This window comes from Pseudophryne corroboree, chromosome 1 (genome assembly GCF_028390025.1).
Source record: "Pseudophryne corroboree isolate aPseCor3 chromosome 1, aPseCor3.hap2, whole genome shotgun sequence".
NCBI lineage: Eukaryota > Metazoa > Chordata > Amphibia > Anura > Myobatrachidae > Pseudophryne > Pseudophryne corroboree.
Genome location: NC_086444.1, coordinates 714,786,459 through 714,806,732, shown reverse-complemented (window position 1 = coordinate 714,806,732; position 20,274 = coordinate 714,786,459). Strand labels below are relative to the sequence as shown.

The window sequence follows — 20,274 nt, the reverse complement described above, 5'->3', positions numbered from 1 at the left end:
AGCTAAGGGCCATTTACAATGCCCTAAGCCAGGCAAGACCCCTGTTTCAAAACCAGCCGGTACTGATCCAGTCAGACAACATCACGGCGGTCGCCCATGTAAACAGACAGGGCGGCACGAGAAGCAGGATGGCGATGGCAGAAGCCACAAGGATTCTCAGATGGGCAGAGAATCATGTGTTAGCACTGACGGCAGTGTTCATTCCGGGAGTGGACAACTGGGAAGCAGACTTCCTCAGCAGGCACGACCTCCACCCGGGAGAATGGGGACTTCATCCAGAAGTCTTCCAAATGCTGGTCAACCGGTGGGAAAAACCACAGGTAGACATGATGGCGTCCCGCCTCAACAAGAAGTTAAAAAGATATTGCGCCCGGTCAAGAGACCCTCAGGAGATAGCGGTGGACGCTCTAGTGACACCATGGGTGTACCAGTCGGTTTATGTGTTTCCTCCTCTACCTCTCATACCCAAGGTACTGAGAATAATAAGAAGGCGAGGAGTGAAAACCATACTCGTGGTTTCGGATTGGCCAAGAAGAGCTTGGTACCCGGAACTTCAAGAGATGCTTACAGAGGACCCTTGGCCTCTGCCGCTCAGACAAGACCTGCTGCAGCAGGGACCCTGTCTGTTCCAAGACTTACCGCGGCTGCGTTTGACGGCATGGCGGTTGAACACCGGATCCTGAAGGAAAAGGGTATTCCGGAGGAAGTCATCCCTACCCTGATCAAAGCCAGGAAGGATGTCACCGCAAGACATTATCACCGCATTTGGCGAAAATATGTTGCTTGGTGTGAGGCCATGAAGGCCCCGACGGAGGAATTTCAACTGGGTCGATTCCTGCACTTCCTGCAAGCAGGGGTGACGTTGGGCCTCAAATTGGGGTCCATAAAGGTCCAGATTTCGGCTCTGTCGATTTTCTTCCAAAAAGAACTGGCTTCACTGCCCGAAGTTCAGACTTTTGTCAAAGGAGTACTGCGTATTCAGCCTCCTTTTGTGCCCCCAGTGGCACCTTTGGATCTCCATGTGGTTTTGGCATTCCTGAAATCACATTGGTTCGAACCACTTAAGACTGTGGATTTAAAATATCTCACGTGGAAAGTGGTCATGCTGTTGGCCTTGGCGTCGGCCAGGCGGGTTTCAGAATTGGCGGCTTTGTCTTGTAAAAGCCCTTATCTGATTTTCCATATGGATAGGGCAGAATTGAGGACTCGTCCTCAGTTTCTCCCAAAGGTGGTCTCAGCTTTTCACTTGAACCAACCTATTGTGGTGCCTGCGGCTACTAGGGACTTGGAGGATTCCAAGTTGCTGGACGTAGTCAGGGCCCTAAAAATGTATATTTCCAGGACGGCTGGAGTCAGAAAGACTGACTCGCTGTTTATCCTGTATGCACCCACCAAGCTGGGTGCTTCTGCTTCTAAGCAGTCTATTGCGTGCTGGATTTGTAGCACTATTCAGCTGGCGCATTCTGCGGTAGGCTTACCGCAGCCTAAATCTGTAAAAGCCCATTCCACACGGAAGGTGGGCTCATCTTGGGCGGCTGCCCGAGGGGTCTCGGCTTTACAACTTTGCCGAGCAGCTACTTGGTCGGGGGCAAACACGTTTGCACAATTCTACAAATTTGATACCCTGGCTGAGGAGGACCTGGAATTCTCTCATTCGGTGCTGCAGAGTCATCCGCACTCTCCCGCCCGTTTGGGAGCTTTGGTATAATCCCCATGGTCCTTACGGAGTCCCCAGCATTCACTAGGACGTCAGAGAAAATAAGAATTTACTCACCGGTAATTCTATTTCTCGTAGTCCGTAGTGGATGCTGGGCGCCCATCCCAAGTGCGGATTGTCTGCAATACCTGTACATAGTTATTGTTACAAAAATCGGGTTTTGTTGTGAGCCATCTCTTCAGAGGCTCCATTTGTTATCATACTGTTAACCGGGGTTCCTATCACGTGTTATATGGTGTGATTGGTGTGGCTGGTATGAGTCTTTCCCGGGATTCAAAAATCCTTCCTTATTGTGTCAGCTCTTCTGGGCACAGTTCCTAACTGAGGCTTGGAGGAGGGTCATAGGGGGAGAGCCAGTGCACACCAGATAGTCCTAAATCTTTCTTTAGATGTGCCCAGTCTCCTGCGGAGCCGTCTATTCCCCATGGTCCTTAGGGAGTCCCCAGCATCCACTCCGGACTACGAGAAATAGAATTACTGGTAAGTAAATTCTTATTTTTCTCGTAGTCCGTAGAGGATGCTGGGCGCCCGCCCAGCGCTTCGTTTTCCTGCAGTTGTTATCTGGTTCAGTACATCTTTGTTTTTAGTTAAGTACTGTGTTGTTTACTTGGTAAGTAATGTTCTCAGCAGTTGCTGAGTTTTCAAGCTAGCTTGATGTGCTTTGTATGTGTGAGCTGGTATGAATCTCGCCACTATCTGTGTTAAATCCTTCTCTCGAAGATGTCGGTCTCCGCTGGCACAGTTTCTAGACTGAGTCTGGTAGGAGGGGCATAGAGGGAGGAGCCAGCCCACACTGTTAAACTCTTAAAGTGCCAATGGCTCCTGGTGGACCCGTCTATACCCCATGGTACTAATGTGGACCCCAGCATCCTCTACAGACTACGAGAAAAAGATTTACCTGTAGGTAACCAAAACATTATTTAAAAAAAATAATGTTATTTGAGTCAAACATTTTTGGAAAAGTTTTAAATAATTCAGTCATAAAAAATAACTTCTGAGTAGTTGTTTCTTTAATGTTTACTATCCCGGTAATGAAAAATAAACCTAAAACCCCCTACCTTGACATCTAACTATTATGTATATATTGTTGCCGCTGCCTGTCAGAAACCACTTGATTACGGTACCATATTGAATGAAAAATTAAATAGTCAAATGTTTACTAAAAGTGAAAGTACTTATCTTTGTCTCCCAAATTAAGGTCTTAATTGCTCAAGAAAAGATGGCAACAAACACAGTATATGTGTTTGCGAAGAAAGATTCTAAGTATGCCTATACTGCAGAGTGCAGGTCTTGTTTAGAAAATTCTTCAAGACCAACAAGTTCTATATGGGTCAGCATGTTGGCAAGAGGAGGCCAGGTATGTAAAATGTTTTGTTTTTTTGCAGTTATATGAACATCCTAAACCAGTGGTTTCCAAACTTTTTTGAATCATGGCGCCCTAGAATATCAGATTTTTTTTCACGGCACCCCAAGCTAAAAATTTCTTATTGAGAAATTTAGAAAAATATTACATTAAGTAGATCGCGTTTATATGTCATCCTTAGGGTCAGTTGTGTGGTGAGGGACAAGATTTGCTTCTGTTTGGCCACATTTTATGACTGGCAGCCACCAGCACTGGTTTTGCCTATTATATTGACCATGCATAATTTGAATTGGTCCTGGACCACCAACCCAGGGCACCCCTGCAAGTGTCCCGAGGCACCCCAGGGAGCCACAGCACACAGTTTGGGAACCTCTGTCCTAAACAGTTCATAAACAGCACTTTTAATCTTGTGCAGCATAAACACATTACGCAAGCCAGTTGTTGGCAACAAATTGGCACATGGCTTTATGGCTACATGAATATATATGGAGCTCAGCCTACAGAAATACAACGTACCATCCAAATATATATTTTGTGAATAGTAACAATGGGACTAAAGAAAAAAAAAATATATTATTTGATTCAAATTATTCATGCACAACATGAATTCTGTTGCTAGACAACCTAAACTGAACCCAGCACAGATGCGGAGTTGTAAGTTTGATTAGAGAACCCATTTAAAAACATACAGCTGCTGTCATGGTTTCTTGTTTATTCTATTATCGTGTGTTAAATTGTTAAATGTGAAATACAGAGATTTTTCTGTTATGTTTTCACAGGGGGCAAAAAAAAGTGCTATTGGCCAGCGCATTGTTGCTACATTGCCGTACATAAAACAAGAAGTGCCCATTATTATTGTGTTTAGAGCTTTGGGCTTTGTGTCTGATAGAGATATATTAGAGCATATTATCTATGACTTTGAAGACCCTGAAATGATGGAAATGGTAAATATGATTTATTTATTTTTTAACAAAGTTTTTTATTAGTTTAACTTAACTGTACAGAAACAAAAGGTAGAATACAAAGGGTAAGCAGAGTATTTTCAAAACGAAATTGTACAAACATAGCAAAGAGAATAAACCCCAAGTCCCAAGTTTCCAGCCCAAGACCCACAAGACATTTGCTATAGACAAAAATATAATAAACACAAATTGGGGTGTAAGAAAAAACTGATATTAATGAATAACCAGGAGAAATTAAAAAATGGGGAGGGGGGGAAGTAACATAAGTTAAAAAGGTACAGGTTAAATATGGGAATATGGAACAAAAACGCATACATACAAGCATAAATAATTTTCTGCTGCGGGGTACACTGGTCTCCACAAATCTGGACAATGGGGTGTAGAGTAGGATCTTGATCCGAGGCACCAACAGACTCAAAGCTTTGACTGTTCCCAGAATGCACAGCGCCGCCTCATATATCACCCCGCCTCCCAGCACAGGATCTCAGTTTTGTAAGTTGGTGCTGCAGTAAGCAGGCACTTAACAGAGGGGCTGCTCCATGCAGCCCTCAGAAAAGCTTTTTTCTGAAGAAAAAGTTTAGACTTCAGGGCAGCAGCGGTGGTAAATGTCTTGTGACATTCTCTGCTGCAGCTCCAGCTCTCCCCAGCGGCGCTGTACACTCCCGAGCCCTGGTTGCCGAGTACGTACAGCGGAGGCTCCGGTTTACTTAACGTTAGGCACACACGGCTGGGGCTCTCCAGGATCGCGTGGCAGCGCTTCGGGAGGTGGTAAGTGGGTCCCGCTCGCGGGACCCGAACTTTATCGCGATCCGGCGTGGTCAGTGGGAGGCGGGCCGCCGCGCGCTGGCGGTGGACACTGTGGCAGTACAGGCGATCCCACTAGATCACCAGGGCATGGGCGCAGGTCAGGTTTTCTCTCAAAACCAATTTCTCTATCGTCCTAGTGGATGCTGGGGTTCCTGAAAGGACCATGGGGAATAGCGGCTCCGCAGGAGACGGGGCACAAAAAGTAAAGCTTTTCCAGATCAGGTGGTGTGCACTGGCTCCTCCCCCTATGACCCTCCTCCAGACTCCAGTTAGATTTTTGTGCCCGGCCGAGAAGGGTGCAATCTAGGTGGCTCTCCTAAAGAGCTGCTTAGAAAAAGTTTAGCTAGGTTTTTTATTTTACAGTGATTCCTGCTGGCAACAGGATCACTGCAGCGAGGGACTGAGGGGAGAAGGAGTCAACTCACCTGCGTGCAGGATGGATTGGCTTCTTGGCTACTGGACATCAAGCTCCAGAGGGACGATCACAGGTACAGCCTGGATGGTCACCGGAGCCGCGCCGCCGGCCCCCTTGCAGATGCTGAAGTCAGAAGAGGTCCAGAATCGGCGGCTGAAGACTCCTGCAGTCTTCTAAAGGTAGCGCACAGCACGGCAGCTGTGCGCCATTTTCCTCTCAGCACACTTCACACGCGGTCACTGAGGGTGCAGGGCGCTGGGGGGGGGCGCCCTGGGAGGCAAATGTAACCTATATAAAGGCTAAAAATACCTCACATATAGCCCCCAGAGGCTATATGGAGATATTTAACCCCTGCCTGATTTCTCTAAATAGCGGGAGACGAGCCCGCCGGAAAAGGGGCGGGGCCTATCTCCTCAGCACACGGCGCCATTTCCTCTCACAGCTCCGCTGGTCAGGACGGCTCCCAAGTCTCTCCCCTGCACTGCACTACAGAAACAGGGTAAAACAGAGAGGGGGGGCAAATTTATGGCGATATTTTGATATAACAAAGCAGCTATAAGGGAGCACTTATTATAAGGCTATCCCTGATATATATATATAGCGCTTTTGGTGTGTGCTGGCAAACTCTCCCTCTGTCTCCCCAAAGGGCTAGTGGGTCCTGTCTTCGTTAGGAGCATTCCCTGTGTGTCTGCTGTGTGTCGGTACGTGTGTGTCGACATGTATGAGGACGATATTGGTGTGGAGGCGGAGCAATTGCCAAATATGAGGATGTCACCCCCTAGGGAGTCGACACCAGAATGGATGCCTTTATTTATGGAACTACGGGATAGTGTCAACACGCTAAAGCAGTCGTTTGACGACATGAGGCGGCCGGACAATCAATTAGTGCCTGTCCAGGCGACTCAAACACAGTCAGGGGCTGTGAAACGCCCTTTGCCTCAGTCGGTCGACACAGACCCAGACACAGGCGATGACTCCAGTGGTGACGGTGACGAATCAACCGTATTTTCCAGTAGGGCCACACGTTATATGATTTTGGCAATGAAGGAGGCGTTACATTTAGCTGATACTACAGGTACCACTAAACAGGGTATTATGTGGGGTGTGAAAAAACTACCTATAGTTTTTCCTGAATCAGAAGAATTAAATGACGTGTGTAATGAAGCGTGGGTTGCCCCTGATAAAAAGCTGATAATTTCAAAGAAATTATTGGCATTATACCCTTTCCCGCCAGAGGTTAGGGAGCGCTGGGAAACACCTCCTAGGGTGGACAAGGCGCTAACACGCTTATCTAAACAAGTGGCGTTACCCTCTCCTGAGACGGCCGCACTTAAAGATCCATCAGATAGGAGGATGGAAAATATCCAAAAAAGTATATACACACATGCAGGTGTTATACTACGACCAGCTGTAGCGACTGCCTGGATGTGCAGTGCTGGGGTAGTTTGGTCAGAGTCCCTGATTGAAAATATTGATACCCTGGACAGGGACAATATTTTACTGTCGTTAGAACAAATAAAGGATGCATTTCTTTATATGCGTGATGCACAGAGGGATATCTGCACACTGGCATCACGGGTAAGTGCTATGTCCATTTCGGCCAGAAGAGCTTTATGGACGCGACAGTGGACAGGCGATGCGGATTCAAAACGGCATATGGAAGTTTTGCCGTATAAAGGGGAGGAGTTATTTGGAGTCGGTCTATCAGATTTGGTGGCCACGGCTACAGCCGGGAAATCCACTTTTCTACCTCAAGTCACTCCCCAACAGAAAAAGGCACCGACTTTTCAACCGCAGCCCTTTCGTTCCTTTAAAAATGAGAGAGCAAAGGGCTATTCATATCTGCCACGAGGCAAAGGTCGAGGGAAGAGACAGCAACACGCAGCTCCTTCCCAGGAACAGAAGCCCTCCCCGGCTTCTACAAAAGCCTCAGCATGACGCTGGGGCTTCTCAAGCAGACTCGGGGACGGTGGGCGGTCGTCTCAAAAATTACAGCGCGCAGTGGGCTCACTCGCAGGTAGATCCCTGGATCCTGCAGATAATATCTCAAGGGTACTGGTTGGAATTAGAGACAGATCCACCTCGCCGTTTCCTGAAGTCTGCTTTACCAACGTCCCCCTCCGAAAGGGAGACGGTTTTGGAAGCCATTCACAAGCTGTACTCTCAGCAGGTGATAGTCAAGGTACCTCTTCTACAACAAGGGAAGGGGTATTATTCCACTCTTTTTGTGGTACCGAAGCCGGATGGCTCGGTAAGGCCTATTCTAAATCTGAAGTCCTTGAACCTGTACATAAAGAAGTTCAAGTTCAAGATGGAGTCACTCAGAGCAGTGATAGCGAACCTGGAAGAGGGGGACTTTATGGTATCCTTGGACATCAAGGATGCGTATCTCCACGTTCCAATTTACCCCTCACACCAGGGGTACCTCAGGTTCGTTGTACAAAACTGTCACTATCAGTTTCAGACGCTGCCGTTCGGATTGTCCACGGCACCTCGGGTCTTTACAAAGGTAATGGCCGAGATGATGATTCTTCTTCGAAGAAAAGGCATATTAATTATCCCATACTTGGACGATCTCCTAATAAGGGCAAGGTCCAGAGAACAGCTAGAGATGGGATTAGCACTGTCTCAAGAAGTGCTAAAACAGCACGGGTGGATTCTGAATATTCCAAAATCCCAGTTAATGCCGACAACTCGCCTGCTGTTCCTAGGGATGATTCTGGACACGGTTCAGAAAAAGGTTTTTCTCCCGGAAGAAAAAGCCAAGGAGTTATCCGAGCTTGTCAGGAACCTCCTAAAACCAGGAAAGGTGTCTGTACATCAATGCACAAGAGTCCTGGGAAAAATGGTGGCTTCTTACGAAGCAATTCCATTCGGCAGATTCCACGCAAGAATTTTCCAAAGGGATCTGTTGGACAAATGGTCAGGGTCGCATCTTCAGATGCACCTACGGATAACCCTGTCTCCAAGGACAAGGGTGTCTCTTCTGTGGTGGTTGCAGAGTCCTCATCTATTGGAGGGCCGCAGATTCGGCATACAGGATTGGATCCTGGTGACCACGGACGCCAGCCTGAGAGGCTGGGGAGCAGTCACACAAGGAAGAAACTTCCAGGGAGTATGGACGAGCCTGGAAACGTCTCTTCACATAAACATTCTGGAACTAAGAGCAATATACAATGCTCTAAGCCAGGCAGAACCTCTGCTTCAGGGAAAACCGGTGTTGATCCAGTCGGACAACATCACGGCAGTCGCCCATGTGAACAGACAGGGCGGCACAAGAAGCAGGAGTGCAATGGCAGAAGCTGCAAGGATTCTTCGCTGGGCAGAGAATCATGTGATAGCACTGTCAGCAGTGTTCATCCCGGGAGTGGACAACTGGGAAGCAGACTTCCTCAGCAGACACGATCTTCACCCGGGAGAGTGGGGACTTCATCCAGAAGTCTTCCACATGCTGGTAACCCGTTGGGAAAGACCAATGGTGGACATGATGGCGTCTCGCCTCAACAAAAAACTGGACAGGTATTGCGCCAGGTCAAGAGATCCGCAGGCAATAGCTGTGGACGCGCTGGTAACGCCTTGGGTGTACCAGTCGGTGTATGTGTTTCCTCCTCTGCCTCTCATACCAAAAGTATTGAGAATTATACGGCAAAGAGGCGTAAGAACGATACTAGTGGTTCCGGATTGGCCAAGAAGGACTTGGTACCCGGAACTTCAAGAGATGATCACGGAAGATCCGTGGCCTCTACCTCTAAGGAGGGACTTGCTTCAGCAGGGTCCCTGTCTGTTTCAAGACTTACCGCGGCTGCGTTTGACGGCATGGCGGTTGAACGCCGGATCCTAAAGGAAAAAGGCATGCCGGAAGAAGTCATTCCTACTTTGATTAAAGCAAGGAAGGAAGTAACCGTGCAACATTATCACCGAATTTGGCGAAAATATGTTGCGTGGTGCGAAGATCGGAGTGCTCCGACGGAGGAATTTCAACTGGGTCGATTCCTACATTTCCTGCAATCAGGATTGTCTATGGGTCTCAAATTGGGATCTATTAAGGTTCAAATTTCGGCCCTGTCGATTTTCTTTCAAAAAGAATTGGCTTCAGTCCCTGAAGTCCAGACCTTTGTTAAGGGAGTGCTGCATATACAGCCTCCTGTGGTGCCTCCAGTGGCACCGTGGGATCTCAATGTGGTTTTGGACTTTCTAAAATCTCATTGGTTTGAACCACTAAAAAAGGTGGATTTGAAATATCTCACTTGGAAAGTGACCATGCTTCTAGCCCTGGCTTCTGCCAGGAGAGTATCAGAATTGGCAGCTTTATCTTACAAAAGCCCATATCTGATTTTCCATTCGGACAGGGCAGAACTGCGGACTCGTCCGCATTTTCTCCCTAAGGTGGTGTCAGCTTTTCATCTGAACCAGCCTATTGTAGTGCCTGCGGCTACAAGTGACTTGGAGGACTCCAAGTTACTGGACGTTGTCAGAGCATTAAAAATATATATTGCAAGGACAGCTGGAGTCAGAAAATCTGACTCGTTGTTTATATTGTATGCACCCAACAAGATGGGTGCTCCTGCGTCTAAGCAGACGATTGCTCGTTGGATCTGTAGCACAATCCAACTTGCACATTCTGTGGCAGGCCTGCCACAGCCTAAATCTGTAAAGGCCCACTCCACAAGGAAGGTGGGCTCATCTTGGGCGGCTGCCCGAGGGGTCTCGGCATTACAACTTTGCCGAGCAGCTACGTGGTCAGGGGAGAACACGTTTGTAAAATTTTACAAATTTGATACTCTGGCTAAGGAGGACCTGGAGTTCTCTCATTCGGTGCTGCAGAGTCATCCGCACTCTCCCGCCCGTTTGGGAGCTTTGGTATAATCCCCATGGTCCTTTCAGGAACCCCAGCATCCACTAGGACGATAGAGAAAATAAGATTTTACTTACCGATAAATCTATTTCTCGGAGTCCGTAGTGGATGCTGGGCGCCCATCCCAAGTGCGGATTATCTGCATAATTTGTACATAGTTATTGTTAACTAATTCGGGTTATTGTTGAAGGAAGCCATCTTTCAGAGGCTCCGCTGTTATCATACTGTTAACTGGGTTTAGATCACAGGTTGTACGGTGTGATTGGTGTGGCTGGTATGAGTCTTACCCGGGATTCAAAATCCTCCCTTATTGTGTACGCTCGTCCGGGCACAGTACCTAACTGGAGTCTGGAGGAGGGTCATAGGGGGAGGAGCCAGTGCACACCACCTGATCTGGAAAAGCTTTACTTTTTGTGCCCTGTCTCCTGCGGAGCCGCTATTCCCCATGGTCCTTTCAGGAACCCCAGCATCCACTACGGACTCCGAGAAATAGATTTATCGGTAAGTAAAATCTTATTTTCTCTAACGTCCTAGTGGATGCTGGGAACTCCGTAAGGACCATGGGGAATAGCGGGCTCCGAAGGAGGCTGGGCACTCTAGAAAGATCTTAGACTACCTGGTGTGCACTGGCTCCTCCCACTATGACCCTCCTCCAAGCCTCAGTTAGATTTCGTGCCCGGCCGAGGTTGGATGCACACTAGGGGCTCTCCTGAGCTCTTAGAAAGTTATAGTCTTAGAATTTGTTATTTTCAGTGAGACCTGCTGGCAACAGGCTCACTGCAGCGAAGGACTAAGGGGAGAAGAAGCGAACTCGCCTGCTTGCAGCCGGATTGGGCTTCTTAGGCTACTGGACACCATTAGCTCCAGAGGGATCGACCGCAGGCCCAGCCTTGATGTTCGGTCCCGGAGCCGCGCCGCCGTCCCCCTTACAGAGCCAGAAGCAAGAAGATGGTCCGGAAAATCGGCGGCATGAAGACTCTGTCTTCACCAAGGTAGCGCACAGCACTGCAGCTGTGCGCCATTGCTCCTCTCACACACTTCACACTCCGGTCACTGAGGGTGCAGGGCGCTGGGGGGGGCGCCCTGAGGCAGCAATAAAAACACCTTGGCTGGCTAAAATACCTCAATATATGGCCCCAGGGGCTATATATGAGGTAAATACCCCTGCCAGAATTCCATAAAAAACGGGAGAATAGGCCGCGAAAAAGGGGCGGAGCCTATCTCCTCAGCACACTGGCGCCATTTTTCCCTCACAGCTCGGCTGGAGGGAAGCTCCCTGGCTCTTCCCTGCAATTCATACAGTACAGTAAGAGGGAAAAGAGAGGGGGGGCATTAAAATTGGCACTGTATACAGTATATTATATAAAAGCTGTTAGGGACATAACTCAGTTAGTCCCTGTATATATATAGCGCTCTGGTGTGTGCTGGCATACTCTTACTCTGTCCCCCCAAAGGGCTTTTGTGGGTCCTGTCCTCGTTTAGAGCATTCCCTGTGTGTCTGCGGTGTGTCGGTACGGCTGTGTCGACATGTTGAATGAGGAGGCTTATATGGTGACAGAACAGAGGCCGATATATGTGATGTCGCCCCCTGTGGGGCCGACACCAGAGTGGATGGATAGGTGAAAGGTATTAACCGACAGTGTCAACTCCTTACATAAAAGGGTGGATGACGTAACAGCTGTGGGACAGCCGGCTTCGCAGCCCGCGCCTGCCCAGGCGTCTCAAAGGCCATCAGGGGCTCAAAAACGCCCGCTCTCTCAGATGGCAGACACAGATGTCGACACGGAGTCTGACTCCAGTGTCGACAAGGTGGAGACATATACACAATCCACTAGGAACATCCGTGACGTGATCCCGGCAATAAAAAATGTGTTATACATTTCTGACTTTAACCCAAGCACCTCTAAAAATGGGTTTTAGGTTTGGGGAGAAAAAACAGGCAGTGTTTTGTTCCCCCATCAGATGAATAAATGAAGTGTGTGAAAGCGTGGGTTCCCCCGTTAAGAAACTGGTCATTTATAAAAAGTTACTGATGGCGTACCCTTTCCCGCCAGGTGGATAAGTTACGCTGGGAGATATCCCCTAGGGTGGATAAGGCGCTCACACGTTTGTCAAAAAAGGTGGCACTGCCGTCTTAGGATACGGCCACTTTAATAGGTACCTGTTGATAAAAAACAGGAGGCTATCCTGAAGTCTGTATTTACACACTCAGGTACTAGACTGAGACCTGCAGATAGTGCTGCGGCAGCGTGGTCGGTGACCCTGTCAAACAGGGATACTAGTTGGCAAACATAAAAAAACATATTAAAGACGTCGTCTTATATATGGGGGATGCACAGAGGGATATTTTGCCGGCTGGCATCCAAAATAAATGTAATGTCCATTCTGTCAGGAGGGTATTAGAGACCTGTCACTGGACAGGTGATGCTGACTTAAAAAGCGCATAGAGAGCCTTATAAGGGTGAGGAATTATTTGGGATGGTCTCTGGGACCTCGTATCCACAGCAACTGCTGGGAAGAAATAATTTTACCTCAGGTTTCCTCACAGACAAAGGTACAGTCCTTTCGGCTTCAGAAAAGCAAGCGGGTCAAATGGCGCTTCCTTTCTGTACAGAGACAAGGGTAGAGGGAAAAAAGCTGCACCAGTCAGCCTGTTCCCAGAATCAAGATTCTTCCCCCGCCTCCTGTGAGGCCACACCATGACGCGGGTGCTCCACAGGTGTAGCCAGGTACGGTGGGGGGCCGTCTAAAAAATTTCAGCAATTAGTGGGCTCGCTCACAGGTGGATCCCTGTTTCTTTCAAGTAGTATTTCAGGTGTACAAGCTGGAATTCGAGATGTCTCCCCCCAGCCGTTTCCTAAAATATGCCTTGCTGACAACTCCCTCAGGCAGGGAGGCTGTGCTAGAGGCAATTAATAAGCGGTATTCCCAGCAGGTAATACTCAAGGTGCCCCTACTTCAACAAGGACGGGGTTACTATTCCACACGGGTTGGGGTACCGAAACCGCATGGTTCGGTGTGACCCATTTTATATTTAAAATCCTTGAACACAAAAATTCAAGTTCAAGATGGAATCGCTCAGGGCGGTTATTCCAAGCCTGGACGAGGGGGATTACATGGTATCCTGGGACATCAAGGATGCTTACCTGCATGTCCCCATTTACCATCCTCGCCAGGAGTACCTCAGATTTGTGGTACAGGATTACCATTACCAAGTCCAGACACTGCCGTTTGGACTGTACATGGCACCGAGGGTGTTTTATCAAGGTAATGGCCGAAATGTTGATACTCCTTCAAAAAAAGGGAGTTGTAATTATCCCGTACTTGGACAATCTCGTTATAAGGGCGAGGTCCAAGGAGCAGTTGCTAGTCGGGGTAGCACTATTTTGGAAAGTGCTACAACAGCATGGTTGGATTCTAAACAGTCCAAAGTCACAGCTGGTTCCTATGACACGTCTACTGTTCCTGGGGGTGGTTCTGGACATAAACCAGAAATAGTGTTTCTCCCGGAGGAGAAAGCCAAGGAGTTGTCATCTCTAGTCAGAGACCTCCTGAAGCCAAAATAGGTAGCGGTGCATCATTGCACGCGAGTCCTGGGAAAAATGGTAGCTTCCTACGAAGCAATCCCATTAGGCAGGTTCCATACAAGAACTTTTCAGAGGGACCTGTTGGACAAGTGGTCCGGATCGCATCTTCCAATGCATAGGCTGATAACCCTGTCTCCAAGGACCAGGGTATCTCTACTGTGGTGGCTGCAGAGTGCCCATCTTCAAGAGGGCCGCAGGTTCGGCATACAGGACTAGGTCCTAGTGACCATGGATTCCAGCCTTTGAGGCTGGGAGGCAGTCACACAGGGAAGAAATTTCCAGGGACTTTGGTCAAGTCAGGTTATTTCCCTACACATAAATATTCTGGACCTGAGGGCCATTTACAATGCCCTGAGGCCGGCAAGGCCTCTGCTTCAAAACCAGCCGGTACTGATCCAATCAGACAACATCACGGCAGTCGCCCATGTAAACCAACAGGGCGGCACAAGAAGCAGGATGGCGATGGCAGAAGCCACAAGGATTCTCCGATAGGCGGAAAATCATGTGTTAGCACTGTCAGCAGTGTTCATTCCCGGAGTGGACAACTGGGAAGCAGATCTTCTCAACAGACACGACCTCCACCCGGGAGAATGGGGACTTCCTCCAGAAGTCTTCCAATAGGATTGTACACCATTGGGAAAGGCCACAGGTGGACATGATGGCGTCCCGCCTCAACAAAAAGCTATAAAAGATATTGCACCGGGTCAAGGGACCCTCAGGCGATAGCTATGGACGCTCTGGTAACACCGTGGGTGTACCAGTCGGTTTATGTGTTCTCCCCTCTGCCTCTCTTACCAAAGGTACTGAGAATAATAAGAAGGCGAGGAGTAAGAACGATACTCGTGGATGGCCAAGAAGAGCTTGGTACCCAGAACTTCAAGAATTTATATCAGAGGACCCATGGCCTCTGCCACTCAGACAGGACCTGCGGCAGCAAGGGCCCTGTCTGTTACAAGACTTACCGCGGCTGCGTTTGTCGGCATGGCAGTTGAACGCCGGATCCTGAAGGAAAAGGGCATTCCGGAGGAAGTCATTCCTACGCTTACTAAAGCCAGGAAAGAGGTTACAGCAACTCATTATCACCGCATATGGCGAAAATATGTTGCATGGTGTGAGGCCGAAAGGGCCCCAACAGAGGAATTTCAACTAGGTCGATTTCTGCATTTCCTGCAAGCAGGAGTGACTATGGGCCTTAAATTGGGTTCCATTAAGGTACAGATCTCGGCTCTGTCGATTTTCTTTCAAAAAGAACTAGCTTCAGTACCTGAAGTTCAGACATTTATAAAAGGAGTGCTGCAGAGTCAGCCCCCGTTTGTGCCTCCTGTGGCACCTTGGGATCTCAACGTGGTGTTGAGTTTCTTAAAATCACATTGGTTTGAACCACTAAAAACCATGGATCTGAAATATCTCACGTGGAAGGTGGTTATGTTATTGGCCTTGGCTTCTGCCAGGCGAGTATCAAAGTTGGCGGCTTTGTCTTGTAAAAGCCCTTATTTGATTTTCCATATGGATAGGGCAGAATTGAGGACTCGTCCCCAGTTTCTCCCAAAGGTGGTGTCAGCGTTTCACCTGAACCAGCCTATTGTGGTGCCTAGGCTACTAGGGACTTGGAGGACTCCAAGTTGCTAGACGTTGTCAGGGCACTGAAAATATATGCTTCCAGAACGGCTAGAGTCAGAAGATCTGACTCGCTGTTTATCCTATATGCACCTAACAAGCTGGGTGCTCCTGCTTCTAAGCAGACTATTGCTCGTTGGATTTGTAGTACAATTCAGCTTGCACATACTGTGGCAGGCCTGCCACAGCCAAAATCTGTCAATGCCCATTCCACAAGGAAGGTGGGCTCATCTTGGGCGGCTGCCCGAGAGGTCTCGGCTTTACAACTTTGCCGAGCAGCTACTTGGTCAGGGGCAAACACTTTTGCAAAATTCTACAAATTTGATACCCTGGCTGAGGAGGACCTGGAGTTCTCTCATTCAGTGCTGCAGAGTCATCCGCACTCTCCCGCCCGTTTGGGAGCTTTGGTATAATCCCCATGGTCCTTACGGAGTTCCCAGCATCCACTAGGACGTTAGAGAAAATAAGAATTTACTCACCGGTAATTCTATTTCTCGTAGTCCGTAGTGGATGCTGGGCGCCCATCCCAAGTGCGGTTTATCTGCAATACTTGTACATAGTTATTGTTAACTAAATCGGGTTATTGTTGAGCCATCTGTTGAGAGGTTCTATTGTTTCATACTGTTAACTGTGTTTCATATCACGAGTTGTACGGTGTGATTGGTGTGGCTGGTATGAGTCTTACCCGGGATTCAAAATCCTTCCTTATTGTGTACGCTCGTCCGGGCACAGTACCTAACTGAGGCTTGGAGGAGGGTCATAGTGGGAGGAGCCAGTGCACACCAGGTAGTCTAAGATCTTTCTAGAGTGCCCAGCCTCCTTCGGAGCCCGCTATTCCCCATGGTCCTTACGGAGTTCCCAGCATCCACTACGGACTACGAGAAATAGAATTACCGGTGAGTAAATTCTTATTTTTAATATCGCCCACAGTACCCGGTGGTTTTGCCAGCAAGGGGGATAAGGCTTAGACCTGAAGCCCTTCCCCCAGCCCCAGGGCGCCATTTCTAGCAAGTGTTCCCGCCCTGGAGCTGCATCTGTCTTTTCCTCACTCCCTGGCAATGTCTACGGCCCCATTAATCCTCAGCTCGCTGTTCCTGGGGCTGCTTGGGCAAATCCTCCTATGTAAAGCCGCCTGGTTGTCAGCGCTGTGCCTTTACATGACACTTAAGTATTCTACCTGTCTTTTTAGTCAGTGATAGTTAAGAAAGAGTGCATTTAGTCAGGGTTTTATAGTACAATTTTCCCTGTGATATACATCCAGTTCTTACTGTGTAGTGTTATATCTCTTGACTATTTAGCTATACAAGCTAGTCCAGTGCAGTATTATTGTCATTAATAACCTCTGCATTGTACAAACTGTGACTATTGTGTGTGCATTTGATAGCTGAGTGGTGTCCAGTTCGTGTCTTTCACTCAACTTGCTATCCCTATATTCTATAACCTGAGGGGGCTTGGTGCGTCAGGTGTTATTTAATATAGGATATTCACAAAGATATACTGTATTACGTATTTCTCTGACGTCCTAGTGGATGCTGGGGACTCCGTAAGGACCATGGGGAATAGCGGCTCCGCAGGAGACTGGGCACAAAAGTAAAGCTTTAGAACTACCTGGTGTGCACTGGCTCCTCCCCCTATGACCCTCCTCCAAGCCTCAGTTAGATTTTTGTGCCCGAACGAGAAGGGTGCACACTAGGTGGCTCTCCTGAGCTGCTTAGTGAAAAGTTTAGTTTTAGGTTTTTTATGTTCAGTGAGACCTGCTGGCAACAGGCTCACTGCATCGAGGGACTAAGGGGAGAAGAAGCGAACTCACCTGCGTGCAGAGTGGATTGGGCTTCTTAGGCTACTGGACATTAGCTCCAGAGGGACCGATCACAGGCCCAGCCATGGATAGGTCCCAGAGCCGCGCCGCCGGCCCCCTTACAGAGCCAGAAGACAGAAGAGGTCCGGAAAATTGTCGGCAGAAGACGTCCTGTCTTCAACAAGGTAGCGCACAGTACTGCAGCTGTGCGCCATTGCTCTCAGCACACTTCACACTCCGGTCACTGAGGGTGCAGGGCGCTGGGGGGGGCGCCTGAGACGCAATAAAAACACCTTGGATGGCAAAAAAATGCATCACATATAGCTCCTGGGCTATATGGATGAATTTAACCCCTGCCAGAATACACAGAAAAACGGGAGATAAGGCCGCCGAGAAGGGGGCGGAGCCTATCTCCTCAGCACACTGGCGCCATTTTCCCTCACAGCTCCGTTGGAGGGAAGCTCCCTGGCTCTCCCCTGCAGTCACTACACTACAGAATGGGTTAAAAAAGAGAGGGGGGCACTAATTACGCGCAGTATTAAAAATACAGCAGCTATAAGGGGAAAAACACTTACATAAGGTTATCCCTGTGTATATATATATATAGCGCTCTGGTGTGTGCTGGCAAACTCTCCCTCTGTCTCCCCAAAGGGCTAGTGGGGTCCTGTCCTCTATCAGAGCATTCCCTGTGTGTGTGCTGTGTGTCGGTACGTTAGTGTCGACATGTATGAGGAGAAAAATGATGTGGAGACGGAGCAGATTGCCTGTAATAGTGATGTCACCCCCTAGGGGGTCGACACCTGAGTGGATGAACTGTTGGAAGGAATTACGTGACAGTGTCAGCTCTGTATAAAAGACAGTGGTTGACATGAGACAGCCGGCTACTCAGCTTGTGCCTGTCCAGACGTCTCATAGGCCGTCAGGGGCTCTAAAGCGCCCGTTACCTCAGATGCCAGATATAGACGCCGACACGGATACTGACTCCAGTGTCGACGGTGAAGAGACAAATGTGACTTCCAGTAGGCCCACACGTTACATGATTGAGGCAATGAAAAATGTTTTACACATTTCTGATAATACGAGTACCACCAAAAAGGGGTATTATGTTCGGTGTGGAAAAACTACCTGTAGTTTTCCTGAATCTGAGAAATTAAATGAGGTGTGTGATGATGCGTGGGTTTCCCCCGATAACAATTGATAATTGCTAAAATGTTATTGGCATTATATCCTTTCCCGCCAGAGGTTAGGGTGCGTTGGGAAACACCCCCTAGGGTGGATAAAGCGCTCACACGCTTGTAAGAACAAGGGCTCTACCCTCTCCTGAGATGGCCGCCCTTAAGGATCCTGCTGATAGAAAGCAGGAGGGTATCCTAAAATGTATTGACACACATACTGGTGTTATACTGCGACCAGCAATCGCCTCAGCCTGGATGTGCAGTGCTGGGTTGGTGTGGTCGGATTCCCTGACTGAAAATATTGATACCCTAGATAGGGACAGTATATTATTGCCTATAGAGCATTTAAAAGATGCATTTCTATATATGCGTGATGCACAGCGGAATATTTGCCGACTGGCATCAAGTCTAAGTGCGTTGTCCATTTCTGCCAGTAGAGGGTTATGGACACGACAGTGGTCGGGTGATGCGGATTCCAAACGGCATTTGGAAGTATTGCCTTATTAAGGGGAGGAGTTATTTGGGGTCGGTCTTTCAGACCTGGTGGCCACGGCAACAGCTGGGAAATCTACGTTTGTACCCCAGGTCGCCTCTCAACATAAGAAGACGCCGTATTATCAGGCGCAGTCTTTTCGTGGGCAAGCGGGCAAAAGGTTCCTCATTTCTGCCCCGTGACAGAGGGAGAGGAAAAAGGCTGCAGATTCAGCCAGTTCCCAGGAACAGAAGCCCTCTCCCGCCTCTGCCAAGCCCTCAGTATGACGCTGGGGCTTTACAAGCAGAATCAGGCACGGTGGGGGCCCGTCTCAATGAATTTCAGCGCGCAGTGGGCTCACTCGCAAGTAGACCCCTGAATCCTTCAGGTGATATCTCAGGGGTACAAATTGGAATTCGAGACGTCTCCCCCTCGCCGTTTCCTAAAGTCGGCTTTACCGATGTCTCCTTCTGACAGGGAGGCAGTTTTGGAAGCCATTCACAAGCTGTATTCCCAGCAGGTGATAATCAAGGTACCCCTCCTGCAACAGGGAACGGGGTATTATTCCACACTGTTGTGGTACCGAAGCCGGACGGCTCGGTGAGACCGATTCTAAATCTAAAATCTTGAACACTTACATACGGAGGTTCAAATTCAAGATTGAGTCACTCAGAGCAGTGATTGCGAACCTGGAAGAAGGGGACTACATGATGTCTCGGGACATCAAGGATGCTTACCTTCATGTCCCAATTTACCCTTCTCACCAAGGGTACCTCAGGTTTATGGTACAGAACTGTCACTATCAGTTTCAGACGCTGCCGTATGGATGGTCCACGGCACCCCGGGTCTTTACCAAGGTAATGGCCGAAATGATGATACTCCTTCGCAGGAAGGGAATTTTAGTTATCCCTTACTTGGACGATTCCCTGATAAGGGTAAGATCCAGGGAACAGTTGGAGGTCGGTGTAGCACTATCTCAGGTAGTGTTGCGGCAGCACGATTGGATTCTCAATATTCCAAAATCGCAGCTGATTCTGACGACTCGTCTTCTGTTCCTAGGGATGATCCTGGACACAGTCCAGAAAAAGGTGTTTCTCCCGGAGGAGAAAGTCAGGGAGTTATCCGAGCTAGTCGGGAACATCCTATAACCGAGCCAAGTCTCAGTACATCAATGAAATGGTTCTGGGAAAAATGGTGGCTTCCTACGAAGCAATCCCATTCGGCAGATTCCACGCAAGAACTTTCCAGTGGGACCTGCTGGACAAATGGTCCGGGTCGCATCTTCAGATGCATCAGCGGATAACCCTGTCACCAAGCACAAGGGTGTCTCTCCTGTGGTGGTTGCAGAGTGCTCATCTTCTAGAGGGCCGCACATTCAGGACTGGGTCCTGGTGACCACGGACATAAATATCCTGAAGCTAAGGGCCATTTACAATGCTCTAAGCTCAGCAAGACCTCTGCTTCAAGGTCACCCGGAGTTGATCCATTCGGACAACATCACGGCAG

General features: G+C 48.6%; 1 protein-coding gene across 1 annotated transcript in view; it reads left to right on the top strand.

The window, feature by feature from the left end:
• The window catches only part of POLR2B (RNA polymerase II subunit B), a 406,055-nt gene that overhangs the window by 86,042 nt on the left and 299,739 nt on the right, over nucleotides 1-20,274 (top strand). The window contains exons 6-7 of the mRNA XM_063915211.1: nucleotides 2,916-3,074; nucleotides 3,860-4,024. Coding sequence (XP_063771281.1) covers nucleotides 2,916-3,074; nucleotides 3,860-4,024 — 324 coding nt within the window. The remainder of the gene's footprint in view (nucleotides 1-2,915; nucleotides 3,075-3,859; nucleotides 4,025-20,274) is intronic.